The 20,636-nt window shown below is 38.0% G+C and overlaps 5 protein-coding genes across 9 annotated transcripts; 4 read left to right on the top strand and 1 right to left on the bottom strand.

Annotated features, from left to right (window-relative positions):
• The first annotated feature begins 1,608 nt into the window (after positions 1-1,608).
• Positions 1,609-4,697, top strand: LOC137709822 (type IV inositol polyphosphate 5-phosphatase 9-like). The gene is made up of 8 exons (XM_088695277.1): positions 1,609-1,723; positions 2,378-2,548; positions 2,682-2,795; positions 2,931-3,210; positions 3,323-3,507; positions 3,627-3,735; positions 4,005-4,156; positions 4,239-4,697. The coding sequence occupies exons 2-8, from the start codon at positions 2,427-2,429 to the stop codon at positions 4,453-4,455; spliced, it is 1,179 nt and encodes a 392-aa protein (XP_088551403.1). The 5' UTR covers positions 1,609-1,723; positions 2,378-2,426; the 3' UTR covers positions 4,456-4,697.
• A 70-nt stretch (positions 4,698-4,767) lies between these two features.
• LOC137711181 (uncharacterized) lies at positions 4,768-7,992 on the bottom strand. Of its 5 annotated transcripts, none has more exons than XM_068450391.2 (8): positions 7,717-7,992; positions 7,539-7,641; positions 6,832-6,911; positions 6,377-6,706; positions 6,132-6,208; positions 5,562-5,604; positions 5,391-5,459; positions 4,768-5,170 (listed from the first exon to the last, which is right to left on the bottom strand). In XM_068450391.2, the coding sequence occupies exons 1-8, from the start codon at positions 7,789-7,791 to the stop codon at positions 5,141-5,143; spliced, it is 807 nt and encodes a 268-aa protein (XP_068306492.2). In that variant the 5' UTR covers positions 7,792-7,992; the 3' UTR covers positions 4,768-5,140. The 5 variants fall into 5 exon arrangements, with proteins under 5 accessions (XP_068306492.2, XP_088551406.1, XP_088551404.1 ...); XM_088695280.1 differs by having other exon boundaries at positions 6,832-6,887; positions 7,717-7,871; XM_088695278.1 differs by having other exon boundaries at positions 4,914-5,170; positions 5,370-5,459; positions 7,717-7,925.
• Positions 7,993-8,728: 736 nt separating this feature from the next.
• LOC137710360 (putative 3,4-dihydroxy-2-butanone kinase) lies at positions 8,729-14,292 on the top strand. The gene is made up of 19 exons (XM_068449314.2): positions 8,729-9,034; positions 9,241-9,314; positions 9,427-9,490; positions 10,126-10,238; positions 10,347-10,394; positions 10,704-10,775; positions 10,878-10,967; positions 11,274-11,447; positions 11,711-11,794; positions 11,947-12,002; positions 12,114-12,244; positions 12,414-12,506; positions 12,716-12,780; positions 12,855-12,998; positions 13,123-13,163; positions 13,246-13,329; positions 13,436-13,622; positions 13,708-13,803; positions 13,926-14,292. The coding sequence occupies exons 1-19, from the start codon at positions 8,995-8,997 to the stop codon at positions 14,052-14,054; spliced, it is 1,785 nt and encodes a 594-aa protein (XP_068305415.2). The 5' UTR covers positions 8,729-8,994; the 3' UTR covers positions 14,055-14,292.
• Positions 14,293-14,949: 657 nt separating this feature from the next.
• LOC137711031 (calmodulin) lies at positions 14,950-16,830 on the top strand. Its single transcript, XM_068450227.2, has 4 exons — positions 14,950-15,157; positions 15,628-15,785; positions 16,324-16,404; positions 16,495-16,830. The coding sequence occupies exons 1-4, from the start codon at positions 15,082-15,084 to the stop codon at positions 16,627-16,629; spliced, it is 450 nt and encodes a 149-aa protein (XP_068306328.1). The 5' UTR covers positions 14,950-15,081; the 3' UTR covers positions 16,630-16,830.
• A 458-nt stretch (positions 16,831-17,288) lies between these two features.
• On the top strand, positions 17,289-19,998 carry LOC137710258 (Tetratricopeptide repeat (TPR)-like superfamily protein). Its single transcript, XM_068449187.2, has one exon. It carries the CDS (start codon positions 17,354-17,356, stop codon positions 19,889-19,891), a length of 2,538 nt encoding a protein of 845 aa, XP_068305288.2. The 5' UTR covers positions 17,289-17,353; the 3' UTR covers positions 19,892-19,998.
• The last annotated feature ends 638 nt before the right edge of the window (positions 19,999-20,636 follow it).

Raw genomic sequence — 20,636 nt, 5'->3', positions numbered from 1 at the left:
TGTGTGAGTGAAGAGACTCTGAATTTAATTTCTCTCATCAACTTAACTTTTGTCCATGGATTCTTCAATCCTCAATTCTGCATCAAGATACGTTATAGATACCCTGTTTTGGTTATAATTGATAACACCGCTCATTTTTTCCTCTCACACACTCCTCTTAATTTTTTTACCATCAGATTGAATGAATTGAAAAAGATCAATAGACAAAATTTAACAAGGATACGTGAAAGGTAAAATGAGTGTGCAAGGAGTACTACCCATAATTATATGAATAATACTTGTATATTCACTTTATAGAACTATCGATCCTTTTGTCCATTTAAATGTAATTAAGTTAACTACAATCGAGATCGTTTAATTTCATCATTTAAAAATTATATATGCATAACAACTGATCCAATCATAAGTAGTTTAAGGCCTGTTTGGTATCGTATTAAAAGATTTTCAGAATTTTGCAAAACAATTCTTAAGAACATCTTTTAAAAACAATTTTCTTTAATATCCAAAAACTTGTTTGGTATGAGATTAAAATTGTTTTAAATTATAATAAATAAAAGAAAAGAAAAAAAACATACTCTACAACAACTTCCCGTGTATTCAGAAATTACTACTAAATCCAATTGGACAAACAAAGAGATCCAAAGAGAGGGTGGGAGGAGATGGAGATGAGGGAGAGAGAGGAGAGAGAGAGAGCAGAGAGAAATAGGAGAGAGAGAGATGCGGAGGGGAGGAGAGAGAAAGATAGGATAGAGATAGAGAGTTAGAAAGATTGGAAGTGAGAGGAGACGAGAGAAAAAGTAGTGGGTTTGGATTTAAAAACTCTAAAAACTCACTTTTTGTGTTTTTCTAGAAGTAGGCTAATTTTTAAGTTAGTTTTGAGTTATGTTTTAAAAACAGTCCCACCAAACAAGTATTCAAGCTGTAAAACCTAAAATGTGTTTTTGAGTCTAAAAAATTGAATTCAAGTTTAGTACCAAACATGTCATCATTCGTCTATGTAATTATCATTTTCATAATGAATTGCTCATAAAGTAATGCATATCAATAACTAAACAATCTCCATGTATTTTTTGGTTGCAGAAATAATGTTAAAATGGAATCGTAGTCATCCAACTAATTAATTGGTTTCACTCATGAAACATAAAAACTAATGGATTCACTCCTTCTCTCTATTGTTTAATTACCTATTATTAATTAATTACTACCATGCATGCACGTCACCAGAAATTACTGCGATTTCATTCATTAGTCAAAGTTAACAACCATCAATTAAATTAGAACATGCACCAACTGTTAATCCTTTATCATGATATATTCTATAAGCTAGCTAGCTAGGCCTCCTATCGACACAAAGAAAATACACAAAAAAACACACGCAAAAAACAAATAAAAAAAACGGCACCATGTGCAAATAAATAAATATGAGACAGAGAGTGAGACACATGTTTTACAAGTTTAGGTATTTTTCTGTTGAGCAAATCCAATATTTAATTAATCCCGCACCTCCCACTAATCATGAATTAATGCCATTACAATATGGTCTCTTACTTGCGTCATCTCCTCCGTCACACAGCCTTATTAATATGGTATTTCGCACTTTTTTTCACCGGAGGGGTTTGTGTTTGTGGGTTGCATTCCCTTCCCACTACCCGGTAAAATCAGTCCTATAATATCCTTCATCCTGAGCCAGACTTTCCCAGCTGACTCCATGCAAGGCCAATAAGTAAGACTGCTATTCTTTCTCTCCATCCCATTAAGTTTCCTTGTTTGAAAATGCAATATTCTAAATGAGGAAGAGGAAGGGGATGGATACACTGTCATGTGGTGGAAGCTGTTCCTCCTTTCTCCATTTCCTCAACCGTTTTATACATAAAGAGAATAGTCATAGACTAGAGAAATTCTACTGTGTGCGCGGCACCCAAACCACGTGTCCGTGTACGGACACTAGACACAAAAAAAAACCTATGATTTTTTCCTGTTCACCTGATCCTATTTGTGTCTCTCTTCTCTAACATCTCTCACAAGAGGTCCCTGTGTGAGGCCACCATTGATGATGGGACATAGGTGTCGTGTGAGAGGAAAATGAGATACAAATAGAGGCGGATCAACATGAAAAAAATCGGGAGGGTAGACCATGGGTATTTTTATGTGAGTGTGATGTAGGGAACCCGTGGTCTGGTTTCCCTACAGTACTAGAGTTTATCCATGGACTTTTTATTTTTTTTATAGAAGAGTTTCTCCATAGACTGAGAGCATAATTTTAAGCTTTGTGGCCCCACAACCCATTAACTTTCTCCCTGATAAGTTAATGATTTTGTGTGGATCACTTAACTGTAGGTAATATTAATACTCGTGTGTTAATTGATTATGTTTGAAGGTCATTTACTCTAGATTTATGGTGGATAAGATTCCGACACTACCATTTCATGGCTGATATAAATCCAGCAGATTCGATGGAGAGGAGGACTTCTATTGAAAGACCAAGTGAAAATCAAGAAAGTATGATTTCCAACTCCAACAAAAATTCCACTGCTGAAACTACATACCAGTATGTGCAACCTTTCCTAGCTGACTAGTTATTTCCATAAATATTTATGTATATATTCAATATTAATTTGCAGTAAAATATGATGATGAAGTAGTTTTATCGAGTTTCATAAATTTGCATGGATGTTGATCAGGATCTTCGCGGGTTCCTGGAATGTTGGAGGTGTTTCACCTCCAGATTATTTGGACATGCAGGGTTGGCTCCGACCTAATAATATGAAACCTCCAGCTAATATCTACGTCCTCGGGTAATTTATCTTAATTTTCTTTCTTTATCTGTACGGTATTTATTTGATCATACGTGCATGTCTCCATGCACGTACCGCAGGTTGATGCATACAGTATGATCATTAGTTCTGAATCAATGAATTAACGACTTTCAGGTTCCAAGAAATTGTACCACTGAATGCAGGAAATGTTGTGAGATCTGAAAACCGCAAGGTTTGTGAGAAATGGAATTCGTTGATCAGAGCAGCTCTTAACGATAAGAAGAATAAGATTACAGAAGATGAAGAAGAAGAAGTAGATTTCCGATGTATCATCAGTAAGCAAATGGTTGGAATATTTATATCTGTTTGGGTTTCAAGTGATCTCTGCCAATACATAAGACATCTCAGTGTCTCATGTGTTGGCTGTGGTATCATGGGCTGCCTAGGGAACAAGGTACACAACATTTATCCATTCACCGTAATTAATTATTAATGAATTAGATCAATTATTCAAATTGTATTTTATTTCACAATTTGTATGATTAATCATTATCGTGTACATGCAGGGTTCGGTGTCAGTGAGATTTTGGTTGCATGAAACAAGCTTCTGTTTTGTGTGTAGCCATCTAGCTTCTGGAGATAAAAAAAGCGATAAGAGACGAAGAAATGCAAACGTCACTGAGATTTTGTCTCGAACAACCTTTCCTCCTGGATCCTTCACTAATTTGACCACAAAAATTCTTGATCACGAGTAAGTATATGTGCATATTATGCAGCATCCCCTAAACTAGTTTGGTATTCTTTCTGAATTTAATTTTTGCTTTTGAAACTAATGAGTACTAAGTAATATATATGCTTATACATATGCAGTAGGGTGATTTGGCTTGGAGACTTAAACTACAGAATCTACCTGCCTGACGCCACAACGCAGGATCTTGTGGAGAAGCAAAAGTGGAAGCTTTTGTTGGAATATGATCAAGTACTTAATTTACATTTCACTTGTGTAATTAAAGAGATTTAGTTTCTGTGTGAGAAGAGTTAATTTACATGAAACTTGTACAGGTGTTTTGAACCAATAACACCATGTTATGTAGAAAGAGACTTTCGCATGACGTTGTGATATTAACATGAAATGCAATGGTGGCATTGTATATGTTTCATGAGTATTTCATGTGTGTTGAGTTAGTTGCTAGTTTAATATTTTATGAACAAAAGAGTGATTTGATTTGATTTTATCTTTTCTTAAAGCTTAAGACGGAGCTCATGAAAGGACATGTATTCGAAGGTTGGCATGAAGGAGAAATAAACTTCGCTCCTAGCTACAAATATTACCCGAATTCGGGACTGTACTTCGGCCGTGATCACAAGAGAAAACATAAAAAAAGGCGTGCTCCGGCGTGGTAATTAAGCTTCATAACTGCTTGTTAGTGATAACATACAGCAAAACCAGATTAATGTACTAATTAAAGGAGGGTTTTGTAGGTGTGATCGAATACTATGGTTCGGGAAAGGACTCGAGCAAAACCAGTACGAAAGAGTAGAATCAAGACTATCAGACCACAGACCCATCCGGGCAATTTTTATGGCAGAAATTGAGGTGTTGAGAGCTCCTGAAGGACTACATAGCTTTTTGTCAGACAGATTTATTTGCTTGGCAAACGATTTCGATGAATGTTTCTGTGACAAAATATTCACGTGAACGGAGATCAAGCTTTCCATTATTAAGCATAAACTGCTATCACTCTGCTTTGATCACAAGAAGATTCGAAACTAAAACAAAATCAAAGCAAATGAAAGGAAAGTAATAAAATTCTCATTTCTCAAGCTGCCATTACAGTGAAACTCGTTGTCTATTTAAAGGAAATACGTAGCTAATTGCGGTTTATGCCCTCTCATACATAATAGTATCAAATGAGTAGCATATATTGATGCTATTTAGCCGACATTTGAGTCTCAACAAAACGAACCCCGCAGGTTTTCATCTCAATGTGCATCGACACTAATAGCAAACTTAGCGAATGAAGAAGCATGAACAGAGAAAAATAAGACTGTTTGTACATAAAACAACCGTTATGCGGCAAACTTAGCTAATTGCAAATAGCTTCAATTGGTGAGCACGAAATGCAATTACTACGCTGTGATCAGAAGAACCAAACGTAATAATTTCTTTCTACATTGTGCAATTGCAGGTGGTTTTGTACAGAAGAGAGAAAAGTTATGCTAGACTGCTAGTGATTCTGTGAGTTCAAGATTAATAATCCTGAACATATTGCAGGAACTAAATTAATATAATTAATGCATTCTGCTGGAACTGTATTATCCACTCCAGTACCTCAATAGCTGGATTCTGCCGTTTGGTGAAGAGCGTCGAGTTTACCACCTTGTTAAACCAGATGAACCTCCTCAAGTGGTTCCTGATATTCATAGTCACAAATGAAGAAGGAAAAAAAGATGAATGACAGTGCGTATGTATGTATGAAACAAAGTACAAAACCCATCCTGCAAACGGACACCAAAGACAACAGGAATAAGATCCAATGCAGAGTATTATTGCTTAGAACAGGATATCTTTGAAAATGCTTGTATCCCATTACAAATCAAGCCTATTCTGACCTGGTTGAAACAGAAACATACCTCCAAGATAGCTTTAGCCTCATTACTGAACGCTTTGCAAAGAATTTCATAACTCTTCTCAATCCATATCTGTACAAACAATAAACTCGTTAAGAAAATATAGTGAAAAAAAATGGTGCAGGTCTTCTCCATATTTCAGCCACTGTAGGTAGTTCTTTAATAATCCCTTACCAATGGATCAACTCGTGATGGTGATATAGTTGATATAATGTATCTGTTGAAAGCAAAAGAAATCTGATCATTCGATAAAAAGGCATCATTATAAATTTTGTGGGACAAAGCACCATAATCTCATAACGAACTAAACTTTAAAAATGAAAAAATGAAGCAAAAACTTTCTGTTTTCAACAACATAAAACAGTTTTTATAGCTTCAATTGTCTGTCTGTTTTTCAGCAAACCAGTCAATCATGTGGCCTTGTGCAGCGGTTACTTTATAGTTGCATCAAAATGAATAACATATGCATCTTAAAAACATCCCTCCTAGGATCCACAGATTATTGGCAATACTGCTATTAAAATAACTCTTATTACTAACACTACATAGAAAAGAAAAGTAAAGGGCACTACAGTTCTTCCAAATGCAAGAGCTGGTAAGCATGAAGGAAAAAAATAAATCTTTTCCTTTTATAGCAGTGTCGCTCTAGAAAACTAGAACTCTTACACATCATGGATGAAAAACTCTTTTACAGATTTCATTGTTTTAAGTCCTTTGAGTAATATACACAAGCAAAAAGTTTACCTCATCTTACTTAAATAGAAATTCATGGCTACTGAGTTTGATTTATGAACAGTTAGAACGACAGCACCCATGTGGTTCTACAAAGATGGAAAATGCTAGATTAATTGCTGAGATGACAATAAGAACAATAAACATGGAATGCACATAAGTTGTTTTAAGAATCATATTATCAAGCCATCAGACATTCTCTTTCCATCTAGCTTTTAAATACATGATTAAAATGGGAGATGGGACAGAATCAGCACCTTGCGAGCAATTAGCTCAATTAGTTGCATTAGGAACTTTCCCAGACCCTTCCCTTGTACGCGAGGCTCGAGTTGCAATTCATACACATAAAGTACAGGCAATTCTTCCTCTATGACAAATCGAAAATGTACAAACCCAACCATGGGTCCCCTCTTCTCCACACAACTAGCTGAGGTACTTTCTTGCTCCGACATTGTTAACATTTCACTAGCACCTGCATTTGAAGCCTCACGTACAAATATATAACGTGCTTCAGGTGCAACCATCTCCCTGCGCTTCACCCCCTCCTCCACTGGCCACTCAGATCCATACAGCCCCTCCATATTGGCCTAATCATTTCCCAAAACTTGAATAACTTTTGCCCAAAAAGAGTAAATAAATCAAACTAGAGCACTTGCTCATTGCATAATTTGGCGGAGTTAGGAAAGAACAACAGACAGACTACTTCAAATACCTTAAGGAGATTTTGAATGTAATGCTTAACAGAAGACGAAAGCTTGTCCCCGCGTCCTGTTTCCAAAAATGCAGATAGCCCTAAACATCCAATTTATCATTAAGCATTACACAAACTTTCGTCTGCCAAATAAAATTTCGAGGTATTTGAACTCGAAAACCAAGCAAGACTGACTGCATTATCACCAAGAAACTTCCTAACCATCTACACTGAGACGACCACAAGCTCATCACTTTCATACAAAACCTGAAAAACCCGAAACTTTCGTCTGCCAAATAAAATTTCGAGGTATTTGAACTCGAAAACCAAGCAAGACTGACTGCATTATCACCAAGAAACTTCCTAACCATCTACACTGAGACGACCACAAGCTCATCACTTTCATACAAAACCTGAAAAACCCGAAACTTTCGTCTGCCAAATAAAATTTCGAGGTATTTGAACTCGAAAACCAAGCAAGACTGACTGCATTATCACCAAGAAACTTCCTAACCATCTACACTGAGACGACCACAAGCTCATCACTTTCATACAAAACCTGAAAAACCCGAAAAGGAAATGCTTCCAAACGTATAAAAAACATGAATTTGCAACAGAATTCGGTTTCAATTCCCATAAAAATGTGAGGTACTGCAGCAAATTAACAAAATCTTCAGACGAATTGTGAAAAAAGTGGCACGTCAGATAAGATGTGAGACTGAGAGTACCGTTTGTTTGGTAACGGCGAAAGGCAGGGAAAGCAGAAAGATGGTCCTTTTCAGCAGAAGCTGCTTTTAACAGTGCATCCAGGGCCTTCTTCTTCTCGATTATCTGGAAATCCAGAATTAAATTGCACAATTAACGGTTGCGATTGCTTGAAACTGAAGGGAAAAAGTGTGATCTTACCTCTTTGCGGCTCGGACTGGCCTTGCTTTCTCTGTTAGCATTGAGCCCCTTCGTCTCCATTGGCGCTCCAATCATCACTCTTCACTCTCAGTTCGGGATTCTGCAAACCAAGGTGCGAACTTTTTTCTTTTCTTTTATTTATTTAAGTGATAAGTAAAGCTTTAAATATTTTTTTTCCGATTAAATTTCAAGTTTATTTTTGTTGGATATCAATTCTCAAGTTGAAAACTTTTTTATCATAAAAAAAAAGTTGAGAACTTTGATCAATAAGTATTTGTTAATTATTTTGACAATTACCATCCTAAATAGATAATTAGGAGGAGAGAAATAAAAAAGGAAAAGTTTAGCAACAGTTCTTGATTTATATTCGAGCTAGTCTATTCATATTCATCATTCAATTCGTTGTCACAACTTGACTATCTTTAGTAGCTTACAATTCAATTTAATTCAAGACTTTGAAAACTTTAATTTCTGTTAGTGCCCAACCATCGTTAGTTATTATGTCAAATTCAGGGTTTTTTGTCAACTTCGTATAGTATAAACTTTTGAAATTGTTGCAAATGTTTAAGCCGAGGGTCTATTTCACTTTGTTTGATGTTTTTTCCGTTTATAAAATGAAAACTAAAAATTCAAAATTGAAAACTAATTCCTCGAGCTTTTAAAGTCACCGATAAAATTTGAATTCAAATCCTTATATAAGAACTTAATATGTTTCCATCACTGTAATAAAAGATCACTTGTAAATTGAATTTTCACTTTTAAGTTTTCAAATTTTAAACAACTGAGTTATCGTATAAATTTTCAAATTTTAATTTAAAAAAAAAAATGAAAACAAGATAATTATCGTAACAAAAGCTCAAAAACCAAAAAGACGGAAAGAACAAATTGGAAGTGGATCAAAAAATTCAGAGAATAATGCTAAAGTGGATAGAACTTTGAGTGGCAGAGAGGTAATTATCGGAAAGAAGGAAGGGCAAAATGTTAAAAACAAAGCAACAAAATTTCCTGCTCCGGACAAGCAAAGCCAGCCATCAAGCCGCACGCCCCACTCTACTTTCTCAAAAGCAAAAGATCTGTCTCTCTCTCTCTCTCTCTCTCTCTCTCGCTCTCTCTCTCTCTCATCGCACACACAGAGTAGATATATATCCATCGATATTCCCAGCACACAGATATCGAGAGCCCCACTCCACCAATACCACCAACTCTCTCTCTCGCTCCGGTTCATGCAAACCACTGATACATAGCTAGGGTTTCATCCTCCTCCGTCAATTCATCGCGATGGCTTTTCACGGCAAGAAGCTCATCAACGACCCCAACGGTGCGCCAATTCCTCCCCCTCACTCTTGCATTTGCTTCTCCGATCATTCTCTGCTCTTCCTTGTGATTATCGCTGAATTAATTTTAATTTTAATTTTTAATTTTTATAATTTTTAGTATTTTCCGAGTTAAATCAGATGAAACGCCAAGAGAAATTGATTTTCTTTCACTGAGAGAGTTGTGAATTTTTCGTATTGGTGGTTGCAGATGTGGTGACTGAGTTCATCGAAGGGCTTGTCGAAACGTATCCTGGGCTGCAGTACTTGGATGGTTTCCCTCAGGTCCTTTTTGTTTCCTTCTGCTCTGTTCGTCTGTGTTAATTTGTCAATGCCGTAGCTTTATGTGTAAACTTAATTTATTTGATTTTCGGACTTTCGTAAATGGGGATTGCAGGTGAAGGTTGTGTTGCGTGCTGATGTTTCCGGTGGGACGTATGACAAAGTTGCGATTATATCAGGTTCGATACCCGGCAATTACTTTTTTATTGATTCCTATGAAAGCCTGCATTGCATTTGTATACTGTATTAGAATTTACAAGAGTGTTTTCACTTCAAAATAGAAAAAATTTATATTGGCGTTGGACTTTGTTTACTGGATTAGAATTAGAAGAGTGTTTTCACTTCAAAATAGAAATTTTTTATGTTAGCGTCGGACTTTGTTTAATGTATTAGAATTTCGAAGAGTGTTTTCACTTGAAAATAGAAAAAAAATTATATCAGCATCGGACTGTGTGACATCGTGGAGTTTATGGGCGGAGATTCACCTAGTAGTTGTGTGATTGAATGTGGGGCAATCAATAAAGGGTTAACTTGTTAAATAGTCCAATCAATAGTTCTTTAACTACATTGTGTCAAACCTGCCTGGGAAAACCAGGTAAAAAAGTACATTGCTGAAGTAGATAATCTGAAGTGTATTACTTATCAAATAGTCTAACCAATAGGTGCGTTGATGATAGATGAAGTAGATTCTAGTTATCATTAGAATCCATCGACCGAGTGGATGCCAATTATAGACTTTGGAATTAGAATGAAACGGAATTGTAAACTATTTAACAGAGAGAGGCTTTCTAATTTAAATACCTTGATGATACAGGAGGTGGAAGTGGGCATGAGCCTGCACACGCTGGATTTGTGGGGGATGGAATGCTAACTGCGGCTATATGTGGGGATGTTTTTGCCTCACCACAAGTTGATTCAATTCTAGCAGTATGGTCTCCTGCAATTTATAGCTTTAATTGGAAGGGAACCAAACCCTATTGATTTATGTACTATTGTTACATGAGGAGATTCTGATATGATATAATTGTACTTTAGGGCATCCGAGCTGTGACTGGTCCTTCAGGTTGTCTTCTGATTGTCAAGGTATAATTTCTACTTTTTCTTGAAGTTTCTTTGTTGGGTTATTCTCTGTATGGTCGGGATGCTAAATGATAGCTGTGGCATAAGTTTTGGAGCATTCTGAAAGACCATTGCTGGTAAAAAGTACAAACAAAATATAATAATAATAAAAAAAGGAAATTTGCACCTTAATTCATATTAAATTCTGGAATTGCTTCCCAGCTTCATAAATATAAGATGGAAAGCAGTGGTTTCTGAATTTGGCCTTTTCTTTTCTTTTCATAAATATATGTTAGCCCTGATGTATAGATGTTGCTATCTGGTTGTTGACAGAATTATACTGGGGACCGTTTAAATTTTGGTTTAGCTGCAGAGCAAGCAAAATCAGAAGGTTACGAAGTAGAGGTATGCATTAATTTGCAGATTTCCTTTTATATTTTCAGTTCAAACCCTCTGAAGCATTGTTAGTTTAAATGAAAACAATGGGACTGCCGTTTTATGGTGCAGACTGTAATTGTTGGAGATGATTGTGCATTACCACCGCCTCGAGGAATAGCTGGTCGAAGGGGTTTGGCCGGGACCATTCTTGTTCATAAGGTTCTCTTCCTCTCTCTTCGTTTTTGTCTCAACACTTTCCATTTGGAATGTTGTCTTTAACTATTGTATGCAGACAGTTAAACGTTGTCTTTGTGTTAGATATTTTTCATTTCATGTATGCATGCAAGCTTATTGTGAAGGATGTTAGAAATAGGGTGTTTTGTGTATGAAGGGTTGGAAGCCTTTTCACCCATGTCTTCACATCCCAATTAGAACCAGGTCCATGGTATCAACTGTTAATAATATCAGTATTTCATTATTTTGGCGAAATGGTTAATTGAAATCTGTGATGCCTGTGTGAAATAGATTGCTGGAGCTGCTGCTGCTGCTGGCCTTTCACTAGCTGATGTTGCTGCAGAAGCAAGACGAGCATCTGAAATGGTTGGAACAATGGGTGTTGCACTATCTATTTGCACATTGCCTGGTCGGGTCACACCAGACCGTTTGGGTCCAGGAAAGATGGAACTTGGTCTTGGAATTGTAAGTTACTTTTAATAAGCGACCTTGATTATAAATCAAGAGATTAAGATCTAGTTTTCTAATCACGTTAAAACATCAACTCTATTTCTGGTTTGCTTACCATAAATTGGAACTCATTATCTGCTCAAATTCTTCCAACCATATCCTCATTTGATTTTTTATTTTTTTTATGTAATTTCCAGCTCTTTGCACATATGGCTTGGTACTTATATTTTCTTCTTAAATACTTTGACAAAGTGACTAAAACTTGATTACTTTTACAGCATGGAGAACCCGGTGCTGCTGTAGCTGATCTTCAACCGGTGGATGTTATCGTTTCTCACGTTCTTAAGCAGATATTGTCTCCAGTATAGCCTTATACTTTCTTATTATGAACGTAGCTTTTTCCCAATGCTTATGATGACCTACTTTTTAACTAGGTTACGTTTAGTGTTTTTTCCCTACAACCTATTGAATCAAGCTCCAAATTTCTAAAATATTTAATTTCTAATCTTTGCAGGAAACTAATTATGTTCCGATTACTCGGGGTTGTAGAGTGGTGCTTATGGTCAATGGGTACGTTGGAGCTTTTACTTTATTTATTAGATGAAAATTTCAATTATGGGGACTTTTATCATGTGCAAGAGAAAATATTTGTAATCTTGTGTTTATTTTCCATTATGGCAGGTTAGGTGCAACTCCTGGGATGGAGCTGATGATTGCATCTGGTAAAGCAGTACCTAAGTTGCAGCTGGAACATGGATTGGCAGTGGATAGAGTGTATACTGGATCATTTATGACTTCTCTTGATATGGCAGGTTTGTCCTCTGCCACATGACAAGAGTGTTAGTTATATTAATAATGTGTATAGAGTGTATACTGGATCATTTATGACTTCTCTTGATATGGCAGGTTTGTCCTCTGCCATATGACAAGAGTGTTAGTTATATTAATAATGTACACATTCTTAGCATTATGTTTCTTCAGGTTTTTCGATTTCTGTCATGAAGGCTGATCAAACTATTTTGCAACGTCTGGATGCTGCAACAAAGGCACCATATTGGCCTGTTGGTGTTGATGGTATTTGTTTCTGGTGCTTGAATGTATCTTCTTGTCTTTGTATTTCTTCGTGAATAGAAATTGCTTTAATGAAAGTCTTATGACATTGGGGTCATGAATAAGTCGTCCTTCTTCTGTATTAAAATACATTTAATACATACTTTCTTTTATAACACATATACTTATCAAAAACTAAATATTTTGTTGAGCTCAGTGGTTATCCCTTGCAGGCAATCACCCACCAGCAAAGATTCCTGTTCCATTACCTCCATCTCATTCAATGAATTCTGATGAGGTATGTTCAAACCTTTGTTTGTACATTTAGGCTGGCATGTAATGGTATTGCTTGACTTTGTATGATTTCAATAGCCATTAGGTCGGCCGGCACAGCTTAATGAACAAGGCCAGATTCTTGAGCTGGCCGTTGAAGCAGCTGCAAATGCAATTAAAAAACTTAAGGACAATTTGAACGAATGGGATGGCAAAGTAGGTGATGGTGACTGTGGGTCAACAGTAAGTCCTAGCCTTGATCCCTATTTTGATGATATGATGTGTGCTAAATCTGGTACCTCTCCTAAATCTCGTCATTTCCTGCTCATATCATTTAACGTGTTAAATCTGATGTTTCCTATTGCAGATGTATATAGGTGCAACAACAGTTTTGGAAGACATGAAAAAGTGCGTTTGATATTCAGTCTTCTTTCTTATGGTTCCCGACCAAGTTTTTATTAGTGGTCTTATATATATTACCGTCTTGCAGTTATCCTCTGAATGATGCAACTGAAACAGTGAACGAAATTGGATCATCTATCAGAAGAGCAATGGGGGGCACAAGTGGGATCCTGTATTCAACTTCCCCTTTTCTTCAATAAAGTTTGACAGAATTTTTGAAGAAATTTTTTGCTGCATTTAGCCAGACATGATATTTTACATCTATATTCTTGAAACAGGTATGTTATATTTTGTAAGGCAGCCTACACTCGATTGAAATCAAGCACCCAATCAGTTGTCACGTCAAAAAATTGGGCTGAAGCACTTGAAGCTTCCATTGCTGCAGTCAGTAAATATGGTGGGGCTAGTGCTGGTTATCGGACAATGTTAGATGCCCTTATTCCAGCATCTACGGTTCTTCAGGAGGTCAGATAATTATGAGTTTCTTTTTCTCCTTTGTTATAGTGGGCTCATAAATTTCATGCTTACGGTATATCTGTTTTGAAAACAGAGGTTAAAAGCTGGTGATGATCCTGTGACTGCTTTTTTACTCTCATCTGAAGCGGCATTAGATGGAGCTGAGTCGACTAAGAACATGGAGGCACAGGTGTCCCAACTAATTCGTTTCTACCTTCTTTTTGTCCCCTTCAGAATCCTAATTAGATGTCATATCCTCCGCGGCCATTTTGTATTTATGGGGATCTGATTCTGCCGTGATGTTTTATGCAGGCTGGTCGTTCAAGTTATATCTCCGGAGATGCACTTGCTTCAGTTCCAGACCCAGGTGCGATGGCTGCAGCGTCGTGGTACAGAGCAGCAGCCTTAGCTGTCAAGTACAAAAACCAGACTCCTCCATAGACGGGCAATGCATTATCTCTAGCTACATGTCTGCCAATTTTTTCAACTTGCAGATACAACCCAACAGCTCATTATTTGTGTTGTTACTTTTTGCGCTACTAACAATTTGAGCTTTCCGCTTATGCTTTTTGTGCGTAAAGCTGAGAGAGCGAGAGAGTTTCATCGATATATACATACAATGTCTTGAGATCTCTTTCGGAAAATTGTATATTTCAATTATTGATAGCATTCAGAATAATTTGCAGGCTTTCAGTCTTTAGCATATCGTTGTATACTTGTAACCATCGTTTCAAATGTTAAACTTTTGTATGGTTTCTCGTGAATTATATATATTTATACACACAAATTCATAAAAGCAACCCAAACTTTTTGGTTCGTTCTTGTTTGGAAGTTCTTTTAAAACAGGTAAAAATGTTTCAAGAGAACCAAAACTGCTTCCGCCAATGTTTGGTAGAAAATATCGAGCTTATACAAGCATGTTTTAGATTGTTTTTGGAGGGGATAGAGTACAGTGTTTTGACAATCAAGCACCTGTGGTTGTAGTTGGAATGGAAAAAATTATAGGTGCTTTTCTCAGAAGTATGTTGGTCCGTTGGATGCTTTTTCAATAAGCTCTTCCAAGCCATTTCTAGGGAACACCTTTTAATAAAATTTACATTTACAACTGCTTTTTGGGAGACAAGCCCAATCAAAGATGGCGATGGGGTCCCTACATTTACACCAGACGCGGACACGCTGAACCGGTGGGCCCCCACATATCCGCCCTGGTACGCTGTAAGCGAGTGGCGATGGGGTCGCAAATCGCAATCACATGGCCGTACAAAAATTAGCAGATGCGCGATCTCCACCGTCGGATCAGACCCTAAAATTCCAACAAGTAATTAACAAATGATTTTTCCAAGGACTTGAATCTCAATGGATCCTACTTGCATATTTTTAGGGACATTTTGATCGAAAATTTCATCGGTCAACGAGATCAAGAAGTAGTCCACATATTTTGCCAAAATCTTGAGAGCAGAGACCAAAGATGGCAGAGCAGCTAACGGAGGAGCAGATCGCCGAGTTCAAGGAAGCTTTTTGCCTCTTTGACAAAGATGGCGATGGTATATATTTCTACACCTTCTCGTATGTGTGTCTATATATATATATGTATGTATATGTATATGTATATAAATCATGTATATATTATTGGGTTTAATTTTGTTTTGTATAGAAGTAGTTAGAAAGTTCATGGATCAAGTTTTGAACCACCCCTTGTGATTATGTTTTTGAATGATTCATGCCGAACCTTGAAAGGTCGATATCTGTGAATTAGCATGTTTTGGGTCTGTAGATGTAGTAAATCCGTTCTCTTGCACACAAGTTCGAATCTTTCTTCCCGTATAGTTTAGGCAGTATATTCGTTCTCTTGCACCAAGTTCGAATCTTTCTTCCTGTATAGTATATGGATTTAGAATATCGTCTTGTAAAATTAAAAAGAAAAGGACATTTATGGGTTCTGTTTAGTACATTTATGCTACTTCCCATTTTTCAGGTAGAAGTAGTTTTGATTCATGTTTTTGTTTGGACATAGGTTGCATCACTACCAAAGAGTTGGGAACTGTGATGAGATCTTTGGGACAGAATCCCACTGAGGCTGAATTGCAGGACATGATCAGTGAAGTTGATGCTGATCAGAATGGCACAATCGATTTCTCCGAGTTTCTGAATTTGATGGCGAGGAAGATGAAGGTATATAATCTCCTCACATTGTATTCTGGTGTGTCGTATTTTGAATCTCAGGACAGTGATCTGCTGCACTTTGCCGAATCAGATGAAATATGGGCGTTTTTGTGCTACACTCGTACTTGTTTATAACTTCCACCCTGAGATTTTTATATAAAATCGCTGCAGTAACTGAATACGGGTTGTTCAAATTTCATATGGAGCTTAGGGAGAATGAGGACTCTCGTGATTCTTTCATTCAATGGTCTTCCAACTGATCCGTCGTTGTTTGAAGTGTAATTGTTCTGTTCTAATTTGATCCACATAGAAAGTCTGTACAATGATTGCTAATCTTGCTTCTAATTATAACTAAAGAGCAAATGCAACTGTGCAAGTGCTTCATGAGTCTTGACCGTGAGTAGGAATCGGTGTCAATAATCAAAGAATTGGAAGCGTTAGTATCGTTATGTTTTGGTTCGTTTGATTAAATTTTGGTATGCTCTTCTGTCTGTGGTTTGGATGTGCGAACTTACACGCAAAGTTTGTTGAATTAAAACTTCTGCAGGATACTGATTCCGATGAGGAACTCAAAGAAGCTTTCAAGGTCTTTGACAAGGACCAGAATGGCTTCATTTCTGCTGCTGAGGTAAAGATCATAATTTGCTGTTTCTTTGATGATGTATGGAAGAATGTGTGTAGTGGAAAACTTATAGGGACAATCTGCCTAATTGTGCAGCTTCGACATGTAATGGCGAATCTCGGTGAGAAACTGACGGATGAAGAAGTGAATGAAATGATCTGTGAAGCGGACGAAGATGGCGATGGCCAGGTGAACTATGAGGAGTTTGTGAGGATGATGCTTAACAAGTGAAGTGAATTGTAATTTGTAGTGTTTGGATTCTAAAAGGGGTTAGGCCTATGAACGCTTGTGGTTTGTATTGTTGTAGAATCAGTCATATTAATATGTTTGCCTTTGGACTTTCTCAACAAGCTGGAATTCTGATCTGTTGGAATTAATTCAATCTTTAACGAGAAACACTTTCAAATAAAAGTATGAGGTTACTGTTAGTTACTTCACGTTTCAGTGTGACAAGTCATTTTGAAAAATCTCTCTTTAACGATAGACATTTACCTGCACTTGAATGGCATAGTGGTAATATCGCTAGCAAATTATGCTATTACCTTGATATACGGTTACAATAGTATTCTCGTCATAATAAAAGTTCTCTTCTAGAAGAAAACCAGGCACATTGAAATCTTGTAATGCTTCGTCTTGTTATTTAACGTCGAATTAAAATGCTGATACATAAGATAATGCGTTAGACGATTACATAAACGTACTAAAACATGTTATGTAATTTTCATATTATATGAGTTAATAAAAAACACAAGCGGTATATTAACCGTATTAAACGGCTCAACATAATTATGACACGAACACGATTAGGGCGGCCCCAAACTTGTTTATTTCTTGTTGTTAGGTCCAATTAAAGTCCAAACCCGGCAACCCCGATTAGTAAAGGCCTAAACCCAAACAAAACGAACTCCGATTAGTAAAGGCTAAAACCCCGAAAATGCAGTGAAATCCCTCTAGCATGCTCTGCGTCTCACTGCCTCTAAAACCCTTCTCTAAACCCTTCACCAACAGAGCCTTCTTCTCCACTGCGGCGGCACTTTTAAAACAATGCAAGTCTCTACGGGAAGCCAAGCTCCTCCACCAGCGTATCCTGGTCCAAGGCAGCCTCGCACACGCCGCCACCGACCTCATTGCCGCCTACGTCGCCTGCAATGCTCCCTCACAAGCCCTGGGGTTGCTCCAACGCCTTGTGCCGTGCCCGTGGACTGTTTTCTGGTGGAATGTGCTTATACGGACCGCCGTGGGTTCTGGGTTACTTCATGACGTGCTTAATCTCTACCATCGGATGCAAATGCTTGGGTGGCGGCCTGACCATTATACTTACCCCTTTGTTCTCAAGGCTTGTGGCGAGCTTCGGTCCTTCTGGCGAGGATCGTCGGTTCATGCCTCTGTGTTCGCAAATGGGTTTGAGTCAAATGTGTTTGTTTGCAATGCGTTGGTTGCTATGTATGGCCGCTGCGGTGCATTGGACGATGCCCGTAAGGTGTTCGATGAATTGTCTGAAAGGGGGATTGGGGACGCTGTGTCATGGAATTCGATTGTGGCGGCTTATGTTCAAAGTGGGGATTCGAGTAATGTGCTTAAAATGTTTGATCGGATGATGGGTGATTTTAGTGTGCGCCCAGATGCTGTTAGTATAGTTAATGTTCTTCCTGCTTGTGCTTCGGATGGTAAGCCGATGTGGGGTAAGCAGATTCATGGTTATGCTATTAGAAATGGTTTATTTGAAGATGTTTTTGTGGGTAATGCCGTGGTTGATATGTATGCTAAGTGTGAGATGATGGAAGAGGCACGCAAGGTATTTGATAGGATGAAGGTAAAGGATGTTGTTTCATGGAATGCAATGGTTACCGGGTATTCTCAGATTGGTAAATATGAGGATGCCATTGGTTTGTTTGAGAAGATGGGGGAGGAAAATATTGAGTTGAATGTTGTCACTTGGAGTGCTGTGATTGCAGGGTATGCTCAGAGGGGGCATGGTTATGAAGCGCTGGATGTTTTTCGGCAAATGCAGGCTTGTAGCTCCAAGCCAAACATTGTTACTCTTGTGTCTCTTCTTTCAGGGTGTGCCTCTGCTGGAGCATTGATTCAAGGAAAGGAAACCCATTGTTATGCAATAAAATGGATCCTGGATTTAGAAGGAAATGACCCTGGAAATGATATGATGGTAATTAATGGTCTGATTGACATGTATACCAAATGCAAGAGTCCCAAAGTTGCTCGAATGATGTTTGATAATATTGAACCAAAGACAAGGAATGTGGCGACTTGGACTGTGATGATCGGTGGGTATGCACAGCATGGGGAAGCTAATGAGGCATTAGAACTATTCTATCAGATGCTGAGAAAGGATTGCCCTCTAAAACCAAATGCTTTTACTATATCTTGTGCCCTGATGGCCTGTGCTCGCCTGGGGGCACTGAGGTCGGGTAAACAAATTCATGCTTTTATAGTACGCAATCAGTGTGATTCTGGGAAGCTGTTTGTGGCCAATTGCCTCGTTGATATGTATTCAAAATCCGGAGACATTGATGCTGCTAGAGTTGTGTTTGATTACATGCAACAAAGAAATGCTGTTTCTTGGACTTCACTCATGACGGGCTATGGAATGCACGGTCGTGGTGAAGAAGCCCTGCAAGTTTTTGGTGGGATGATGAGTGTGGGGCTGGTGCCTGATGGTGTAACTTTTGTTGTTGTCCTGTATGCTTGCAGCCATTCTGGAATGGTCGATGAAGGAACAAGGTACTTCAACAGCATGAGCCAGGATTTTGGGATTGTTCCTGGGGCTGAACACTATGCTTGTATGGTTGACCTCTTGGGTCGTGCTGGCCGTTTGGACGACGTGTTGAAGATGATCAAAGACATGCCTATGCAACCAACCCCAATTGTATGGGTGGCCTTGCTCAGTGCGTGCAGGACGCATGGAAATGTTGAACTAGGTGAATATGCTGCACAGCGGTTATCAGAGATTGAGTCAGAGAATGATGGATCATATACATTGCTTTCGAACATATACGCCAATGCCAGACGTTGGAAAGACGTGGCCAGAATCCGATCGTTAATGAGAAATACTGGCATCAAGAAGAGGCCCGGATGCAGTTGGGTGCAAGGTAAGAAAGGCAACGCAACATTCTTTGTGGGCGATAGGACTCATCCAATGTCTCAAGAAATATATGAGAAACTTGCAGAATTGATCAAACGCATCAAAGACATGGGATACGTTCCCGAGACAAGCTTTGCGCTTCACGACGTCGATGATGAGGAGAAAGGAGACCTTCTTTTCGAGCATAGCGAGAAGTTGGCTCTGGCCTACGCAATCCTAACTACGCCGGCAGGCCAACCTATCCGGATCACCAAGAACTTACGCGTCTGCGGTGATTGCCACAATGCCATTACCTACATCTCCATGATTGTTGAGCATGAAATCATATTGAGAGACTCAAGTCGATTTCATCATTTCAAGAAAGGATCCTGCTCCTGCCGAGGCTATTGGTGACGAACAAAGTGTGCTCTCATTTGTTTCTTATTTTAAGGACCATCATGTAACGATTAATGCATTAGATGTAAGGTTTAATCAAATTAACAATAAAACACTTGCATATAGCCCTGTACCGTGGAGGTGGAAAAATATAACATTTTCATTAAAAAAACTAATATTTAAAAGAGCTAAAAAATGTCACCGGAGCTACATTTAGCCAAACCATTGGAGATGGCCTAATACCACTTGTTGAGACCCACATTTTTCATACTCTTCTAAATTGCGCCTATTGCACATATATTGTCTTCAGTTTCACCACCTCTATCTACCGGCCAATTGAGCCGTCATCTTTCTATATGCGCAACACCTCCAACTATGATGATGTCTCAAGCCCCACCATTGGCTCTAATACCACTTTTTGAGGTCCGCATTCTCTTAACTCTTCTTCGATTGCACCTATGTTTTCCCAATTTCACGAATGAGGATCTTTTAATCGTGTCCATTCATTGTACATTGTGCAGTCATAAATTGTTTTAAATTTTTTATTTAAAATTAAACACAAATAGTACCTGACGAAAACTGAATGCACAATTTACGATGAACAAACACGATTAAAGGATTCCGAAAATGATCCTCATTCCAATTTCACCACATAAGTGCATACAAAGTGTAATTAATGCTCATAGACCTACTCAACTGAAAAGTTTTATCTCCAAAAGTATCGGTGTACTTTAGAGAGAACTACCACTTGATATACCCTTAA

The sequence above is a fragment of the Pyrus communis genome, chromosome 6 (assembly GCF_041283825.1).
Source record: "Pyrus communis isolate YQ-2024b chromosome 6, ASM4128382v1, whole genome shotgun sequence".
Classification (NCBI taxonomy): domain Eukaryota; kingdom Viridiplantae; phylum Streptophyta; class Magnoliopsida; order Rosales; family Rosaceae; genus Pyrus; species Pyrus communis.
This window is presented reverse-complemented; position numbering and strand designations above follow the sequence as displayed.